The sequence below is a fragment of the Macaca fascicularis genome, chromosome 16, assembly GCF_037993035.2.
Source record: "Macaca fascicularis isolate 582-1 chromosome 16, T2T-MFA8v1.1".
In the NCBI taxonomy this organism is placed as follows: Eukaryota; Metazoa; Chordata; class Mammalia; order Primates; family Cercopithecidae; genus Macaca; species Macaca fascicularis.
Genome location: NC_088390.1, coordinates 74808720 through 74817233, shown reverse-complemented (window position 1 = coordinate 74817233; position 8514 = coordinate 74808720). Strand labels below are relative to the sequence as shown.

The window sequence follows — 8514 nt, the reverse complement described above, 5'->3', positions numbered from 1 at the left end:
TGAATCCACCTTCTTCCCAGGGTTGACTGATTCTAAAAAATGGTTACCACTCCCTACACCACCGCTAGACTAGAAAGAAACCTAAAGTAGTACAGCACTTCCCAACAAGCCATGCCCAGCCAGGAGCACAGGCTAACCCTCTGGGAGCAAAGGTCGTTTTTGAGTATTTCTAGACGTACCCTTGGTAAATGTAGGCAAAGTGTTGGTGCCCTTTGAAGAGCTGCAGGACTCCACACTCTCCCCCTTGTACTTAGCCTGTGACCCTCTTGGCATAATTCGGCCTCTATCTCTTCACCCCTTGCTCCTCTGTCCCCTCATAGGATGAAGCACAGGTTAAGATGCCAATTCTATTTCCAGCCTTGAGCCAAAGGAGTCCGAGAGACAGCGTGGACTGGCAACCCGGGCACCCAGTGGAAGGGACAGAATACAACCACACCTGCATCAAAAACTGTGCTCGGGCCTTTGGCAACTTACTCAACAGTCTCCACTTCGGCATATGCAGCTGCCTGATGGGGATAAACATTCCTAGACCAGATAGGTGTGGTTAGTGTTAAATGAGAAGATGGATGACGCTCCAAACCAAGCTTTATAGAAAGCTTGGTTTTCTATTTTCAGATATCGCCTATAATTATACTCTAAAATTTAAGGCAGGGTGATCGGCTGACCTGCTGAACCCGTCTCTGTATTCTCGACCAATCTGAAGATGCCTCAGTGAACAAACACACCCTGATTGAACCTCTCTGCACTGGCATGAGTAATAGACTCTCAGCTCAAAGGACATTAGCAAAAGCACTCATAGAGAGCAACTGTCTTCGTGATCATCAGCCAATCAGCAAGCATTTATTGAAAACCTGTGATTCACCTTGCTGTTTCAGGAAGGTTATTCTGGAGGCAAACATAAGATGGGTGAGGGGAGAGAATGAAGATTAAGACATCAGTTCACTCTTTCATGAAATGACATTTTTCCTGACTCTTGGGAAGGAATATGTAAGTCAAGGAATATTAGAAGTGTTGTTAGTGTTTGCTCCCTGTCTCTCCCCTTTCCATCAATAAATCCAGAAATAATGGTTCCATTTGGGGGACAAGGGCACATGATAGGGGTCCTTCATTCCCTGCAGCCATGCTATCTCACACGAACTGTCTATAATTAGAAACAAAAACCCAGTTGCACCTGCTGCTCAGCCAGATCTCTGGCTTCCTGCTTGCCAATCAGATCCATCATCTCCTTTCCCAGAAATCACCCCACAGCCCAACCCCTCCTCTTCTACCCTGGCACCATAGGGCTGACTCCTTGAACTTCCTCCACGTACTGACACATCGCCCTTCCCTCCCTCTCCCTCTTGGCTCCATTGTCCCAAGGCCCTTCCTACTTTACCCTTTCTCAAAGGGCCACATAACTGGCCCATTAGGGTTCAACTCGTTCTCAGTTCATGTTCTGAGTATTGCCCCATAGCAGAAAAGAAAAAGGAGATTATTTCCTGTAACTTGGTTTTATAAAAATAGAATGGACTTTATAAAAAGAAGAACAGAACAGGAACAGTGTTTGTTCACCTAGTAGTTACTCTAATTATAGATGGTTGGGTGCCATGAGTGACCATATGGGGTGACAGGAGTGTTGCATCAGACAGGACATCTCATTTCCACCTTCCCCTGTGAATGCCCTGTGCATGCCCTAATCAGCATTTTAAAATTACAACCTGATTGTTACACAAATAAGAAGTCTCTCCATTAGATGAATCGTGGCCTGCAATTTTGTATTACCAAACATGTTTTTAATTCCCAGAGCCCAGCTTTATTCTCCCAGATTTTGCTGACTGGTAAGTAACTTACGAGTAAGTTTTCCTAGAAATAATGGAGGTGTTTTTGTTTGTTTGTTTTGTTTTTCAGGGAAAAGATAGACATTTAGGAATTTCAGTCGAAAGAGAAGAAGCCAAAATCTTATTCCCATTGGAACAAAGCATTGTTTGCCGTCCCACCTACCCCATTACCTTTTGCTGATGTTATTTAGTAGTGAAATTGCTGTTGCAAGAACTTGTAAGAATTAGGATGCTCGTAAGCCCAAGATTCAAATCAAGAATGTCCTCTTCCACAGAACCCAGAACTAGAATGTTAAAAAAGAAAAACCAGTCTGACATTCAATGGATTCAGCACCTCTTAAGTTATTTATAACCTTGTCCTTGGCTTTTTATATGAATGGACTTCTGGGAAATTTTTTGAGGGTGGAGCTCTTCAAAGTGGCTGCTTACACCTCTAACAAAAATCACAAACCAGCCCTCCACAAACCACATCCAGCTAGCTGATGTATTCAGTTTGGCTCACAAGGTACTTTTTGAAAATAAGAATTAGTTTTCACCAGTTTTTAAATTTACCTACAAATGCAGGTTTTTACTAAAATAGGCATAGATTTATATAAAAATATAGACTTACGTATTGTCTTGGGAAAAAGGAAGTCAGATGAGGCAGCCCTGGGACGTTATTTCCACATGGCTGGTGGCATAATGGACCATTAGCCTGGAAAGAAACATATAAGGGGGATCGTTCACAGGAAGGTTGGGGCTGGGAAGGTGACCATTTTTCTCCCATGGCCACATCTCTACATCCAAACCTTAATTCCAGTAAGCATGCAGTTCTGCTGCTAATGAAAAGTGCCTGAAATGAAATAAATCTTCCTCATTACTTGACTGAAGATCTAGTTTCTAAAAGCAACTCAACAGGCTTCCCCTTCCCAACCACGAAACCAGCTTTGACTCTTCCCTCTTCTTCCCTGCCCCTTCCCCTTCCCCATTAGTTGCCATGCCTGTCATTTAGTCCCTCGAGAGTCTACTGAGAATAAAGTAGCCACCAGCTACATGAACACTTAACATGTGGCTCATGAGAACTGAGATATGCTATAAGTAAAAAACACACACCAGATTTTCAATATTTAGTTCTAAAAACATTAAAATCTAAGGCCAGGCATGGTGGCTCATGCCTGTAATCCCAGCACTTTGGGAGGCCGAGGCAGGTGGATCACGAGGTCAGGAGTTTGAGATCAGCCTGGCCAATATGGTGAAATCTCATCTGTACTAAAAATACAAAAATTAGCTGGGCATGGTGGCGGGCACCTGTAGTCCCAGCTGCTCAGGAGACTAAGGCAGGAGAATGGCTTGAACCCACCTGTAGCCTGTAGTCTCAGCTGCTCAGGAGGCTGAGGCAGGAGAATCGCTTGAACCCGGGAGGCAGAGGTTGCAGTGAGCCTGGTGACAGAGCGAGACTCTGTCTCAAAAAAAAAAAAAGAAAGAAAGAAAATTAAAACCTGAATTAACTGATCAGTAACTTTATATTGATTATCTTTATATTGAAATGATATTTTGGATATATTAGATTAAATAAATGATATTATTCAAATTAATTTGCCTATTTCTTTTTACCTTCTTAAATGTATCTTCTGGAAAAATTGAAATTTACATGTGGAGTTCACATTTGGGGCTCATTTTATCTATTGGTCAGCACTGCCTGAAAACAACTCCATGATTTGGTCTAATTTTCTGGCCTTGTTTTCATCACTTTAGCCTAGTCTCTCCTGTCCCTTTACTTCCAGAATTTCACATTAGTCCCCTAAAGACTTCTAGGTATTTTCCCACTTCTAATTTGTTCTGCACACCCTGGCCAACTTTATCTGACAAAGACACTGCTTTTATCACGAAACACTCCTGCTCAAAAACTAACACCAGCTCCCACATCTACCCCATAAAGTGCAGACTCTTAATAACAAACTGATAATAACAGCTTACACTTTAAAAACTTTATGGTACGCTTCATGTAATTCTCCAAACAATTTAGCACCTCGCATGCCAGATTCTAGGTTTTCTAACCAGGACAGAAATGACTGCAGCGTTTGACAGAGCTGGAAGGTGGGGGGGAAGCAGCTTTGATCTGAGAGGTTACAAAAATGGCACAAAGTATCTAAACAGCAGTTCCATTCACTTCTGAGAGTTTATACAACACCTCACAATCAGCCAAAGAGCAGTAACATCTCTGAGTCTATGAGCTGAACTATTTTTTACATCAGTGGAGAGAAAAAAAATAAAGTTGAGAAAAGAAACTGTTACATTTGCATCTCAGAAAACACAAACCGGAAATCCAACCAGAAAGGTTTAGGTGAAACAGTGCCCTTTGCTCATCTATTCTAGGTCCAAGATTAAAATATATACATATATATATATATGGCTTTGTCATAAACTAGGTATTAAAAGTGGGAAATGGGAAAAATCGCAATTACTTTTGCACCAACCTAATAAATTTGAATTATGCTGATTTGAGACACTGTCATATAACAATAATTAAAATATCATCTCAAAATTTGAAAACGATGAATTAAAAATCCATCAGCAATTATACAATCCAAAGCTGGCAGAGCGCCTGATTCATAAACCGTATTGACAATAATTCCACATGGAAATATGTACAGTACTTAGCTTGAAAAAAGAGATCCTTTGTCAAGGTTTATCTCGAATTATGTGAGTTTCGAATTGTGCTACGTCTTCCAGACTTTACCCCTTTCATAAACTACACTGCCCTACACACTCTTTCATTTTCTTTTCAGCTACGGATCGGATAGGTCTTGCCAAATAACTGTTTAGCAGTTATTTAGTGCACAGGTCTTGAAAGCAAATACACATTCTACCATTTATTGTTACTTTAGACAAATTGTGTAGCTTTGGAGCTTCAGTTGCCTCTTCTGTATATTGAGCACAATCATATTTTCCACACAAGTTTTATAAGAATTCAACAAGATGACATACATAGTATGGCGCTTGGCAAGTAGTGAGGTTCTCAACCGCTCGGCAATGGATAAGATAACTTGCTATCTCTCTGGCTGAGGCAGCCCCATTTCAGGAGCTTCTCTCAATGCAGCTTGAGGACTCTACAAAAGGGTGGGGCTTTGGAGTCTAACCCTCTCTGCTAAACTCTGTAAGTTTAACAGGCAGAGTTACACATGTCAAGGGGTCTGGGCGGGGTGTGAACTAGCGCGTCCTCCTGCCCCGCTTGCGGTGGCCCGGACGCAGTTGCCGGACTGAAACCAGCAGGTCTGGCTCCAGCCGCATTCATTCTTCCCTCTCCCTCCCAGCTGGGCGGCTCCGGCAATGAAAACACCACCACGTGGGCCTGCTGCCTTTGCGTCACGCGCCTTTGTCCAATGGAAAGCCGCGTTACGAAGCCAGGGGCGGGTCGCCAGGGTGGATCCGCCCACAGCCGTCACGGATTGGCCAAGGAGGCGGTGTCCGCCCGCCGCGGCTTGGGCTCGTGGCCAATGGTGACCGGAGGCAGGGGGCCCGCCCTGTCAGGTGCTCTGGTCCTCGGGACCCGCTCGAGAGGCAAGGAGGGGCGGAGCGAGGCCGGGGACGGGGCGGGGACGGGGCGGGGCAGGACCGGCGACCCGGCCCGTGGAGCCGGCGCGGGCGGGCTGCTGAGGTGGCTGTCGCCGGCTCCGAGCTGCGGCTTCCCGGGCCGAGCCCCCGATGGAGGCCGAGGCCGCGGACGCTCCCCCGGGTGGGGTCGAGTCGGCGCTCAGCTGCTTCTCTTTCAACCAGGACTGCACGTAAGTCGCGACGCGGCCCCTGCCAGGGAGGTGGGGGACAGAGTGTCAGGACCCAGGGGTGTCGTCCTGAGCGCAACTTGTGGCCTGCGCCTCGAGGCAGCCTCGGCGGGAGGGCCGGTGGCTGCTTCGGACGCGTTGGGATCTTGTTATCCCCTTACGCCTGCAGTGGGGTTTGCCCCACCCCACCCCACTCCCAGTGTCCTCCGAGAGCCAGAAGGTTGGGCCAGGGGTGAAAGCAGGGAGTTCGCAAAGGGAGTGGTGGGGCAGCGGGGGCCACGAAATATGGGGGGAGCAGGGCAGTGGGAAAGCCAGTGACCAAAGTGGGTGTCTGGGGAAGAGAGACGGTGGCCACAAAAAGATGAGAAAGGAGAGGAAGTTGCAAGTTGATCCAGGACTCTGTAGTTGGGGCCCAGGAAGATGAGAGTACTGGAAAAACTTTCCCATTTGTCCTTGAGCATCTCAACGTGGCATCTGGGCAGGGCCTCAAGCGAAGAGGCAGCCTATCCCTGCGGCCAGGCCAGCCCCTGCCCCATCCCCAGCGCAGGGCATCGTGCCTGCCCGCTCTGGATGGAAGAAATCTTTGGATTTCTTTGGCTGTTTTCACATCGCCCACCCAGCCAGGCAGGATCTCCTTCTCGGAGTCCAAGACTCCTTTCCCGGGCGCAGACTGCTTTCTCTCCAGGAAACAGGAGCTCCACCCTGTTGTTTTTGAGTGGATGTTTAATGTTTTACTTTGATGTTCACATTTGGGCTTTGGGAGGGAGCTGGGACTTGAAGTGTGTTTCAGGCATCTGCAGGATTCTGTGACTTACAGGCAAACGCGTGTTTCTTTCCCTATTTTCATGGAAGCCAGCCCTGGGGACCATATGGAATCATCTTTTTGGAATGTGCACCCAGAGCATCAGGCGGGGATGACCGATTCCCAGTTTCCCACTTCCTGCTGTACCAGTTTCTGTGCCTTGGCTGCTGGTGACTGAGCTATGCTAATATTGATCCTTCAGTAGTGTAATTAAGGCCATTATGTACCATTAGCCACCCTGGCTTCCATTCCCTTTGTGTTTCTGTTTAAAAACACCGGTGCTGAACAATATGCCTTTGTTTGAAAAAACCATATGTGTAATCATGTAATCGAGTAGCTCTACAGCTTGGTTATTTGAGTGACTTTCAAGTTTTTCTTGACCACAATCCGCAATAAGAAATACATATTGCAACATCACCCAATACCCATAACACATACACTATTCACAAAATATCATGTGCAAATTTTCTATGTCGTTTTTTTCTAAGCTGCTTGTGACTCACTGAATTGCGTTTTAGGATCCACTCATGAGTTGAGACCTGCCGTTTATAAAAGTGCTGGTATAGATAAAATCCTGATGTTTTGTAAGAAACATTTTGCAAGAGGGCATGGCTGTTGAAATGCCTGGGTGATGTTTTCCTTCCCAATTGAACACAAGTTAAGAAGGGGGGTTAGTTTGCTTATAAGTAGTAAATGTTCTAAATTCTGCTTTGTAACATTATTAGATTTGGAAAAAAAAAAAAAGGGTGTTAATTTATATTCTAGTCATTAAATAATGCAAAGTCCCAGCTTTCTATAGCAATTGAATGTTATTATCAAAACTGTAGGGTGCTTTGAAAGTTAATTTCCTTACTCCCTACTGTTAGTTTTATTTTCTTGGATGGAGGCTCTGCTGGGCAGCTTTGCCTTGCCTATAAATAAAAGTTCTTGTCACAGTCAGTTGCTTTGAGCCACAGAGGGTATGACATTGGATTTTAAAATAAGTCAATTCACCTGAATATATTTAGGTATATTGCCATGTCTTTTTCTATAAATGCAGGCTGAATTTGGGATCCAGTATTTCCAAAGAAGGTAGGTGAAAACAGCAAACGCTTACCAGTCCCCTATGCTTATACTTCGTGCTTGGTACCATGCTATACACTTTGGGTACTTTTTTTTTTTTTTTTTTTTGGACAGAGTCTTGCTTTGTCACCCAGGCTGGAGTGCAGTGGTTGTGATCTTGGCTCAGTGCTGCCTCTGCCTCCCAGGGTTCAAGCGATTCTCCCATCTCAGCCTCCCGAGTAGCTAGGATTATAAACGTGTACCACTACGCCCAGCTAATTTTTTGTTTTTTTAGTAGAGATGGAATTTTGCGCTATTGCCCAGGTTGGTCTCGAACTCCTGACCTCAAGTGATCCACCCACCTCAGCCTCCCAAAATGCCGGGATTACAGGTGTGACCCACTGTGCCCAGCCTACTTTGGGTACATTTTACATTTGATTAGTGATAAATATTGTCCCCAGCTCTGTTTCCGTGAGTGGTGATTAGAATTTTGTTTCTACAGAAAGACTTTATGGACGAAATAAGGTCTAAGTCTAAATTTCTTGATTCAGAGTCTTTCGTGGCCATTGATCAATCATCTAAAATATCACATAAAACATCACTCTGCAATTTTCTCATATGTAGAATTCTTCTGGTCCAGGAGCAGGGCTTATGTTTGAAAATTACTTTAAATTGCTGCCACTTTGCATTACTATTATAAAACTCTAGTTACAGTATTTCTTTCCTTACTTGCAAACTTTACAAACCTCAATTTGCAGCCAAACACATCTATATTTATGTGAAAAAGTTTATGTGAAGAAAGTTTAAAAACAATAATCACTACAAAATACTTTTTGAAGTTTTAAGATGCTCTGGGCTTACTTTTCCAGTTGTTGTTTGGCATCATGAATACCTCAGTCTGGGAACTAAATGCCAATTCTAAGTGCACAGCTGCAAATGTCTAACCCACCAGTTTAGCTACTTAGCAGGCTGGAGGTCTGCGAGCCGTCACCAGCTACCTTGTGGATTAAAAGTTTACTGTAGTTGCCCTATCCCTGTGTCCCAGGGAAGAACAAGTGTTTGGGTAGGGAAAAAAAAATTCCAGGGAAAATCA

General features: G+C 44.7%; 1 protein-coding gene and 1 long non-coding RNA gene across 3 annotated transcripts in view; one reads left to right on the top strand and one right to left on the bottom strand.

The window, feature by feature from the left end:
* Positions 1–1938: 1938 nt before the first annotated feature.
* Positions 1939–3621, bottom strand: LOC135967890 (uncharacterized). The gene is made up of 4 exons (XR_010582189.1): positions 3411–3621; positions 3157–3255; positions 2428–2511; positions 1939–2101 (listed from the first exon to the last, which is right to left on the bottom strand). It is a non-coding gene; the product is annotated as an uncharacterized lncRNA (long non-coding RNA).
* Positions 3622–5434: 1813 nt separating this feature from the next.
* WIPI1 (WD repeat domain, phosphoinositide interacting 1) overlaps positions 5435–8514 on the top strand; it is a 38150-nt gene continuing 35070 nt past the window's right edge. For both annotated transcript variants that reach the window (XR_012426063.1, XM_015438763.3), the window contains exon 1: positions 5435–5581. Coding sequence is in view for 1 of the 2 variants with exons in the window: in XM_015438763.3 (XP_015294249.2) it covers positions 5502–5581 (80 nt within the window). In the remaining variant the exon portion in view is untranslated. The remainder of the gene's footprint in view (positions 5582–8514) is intronic.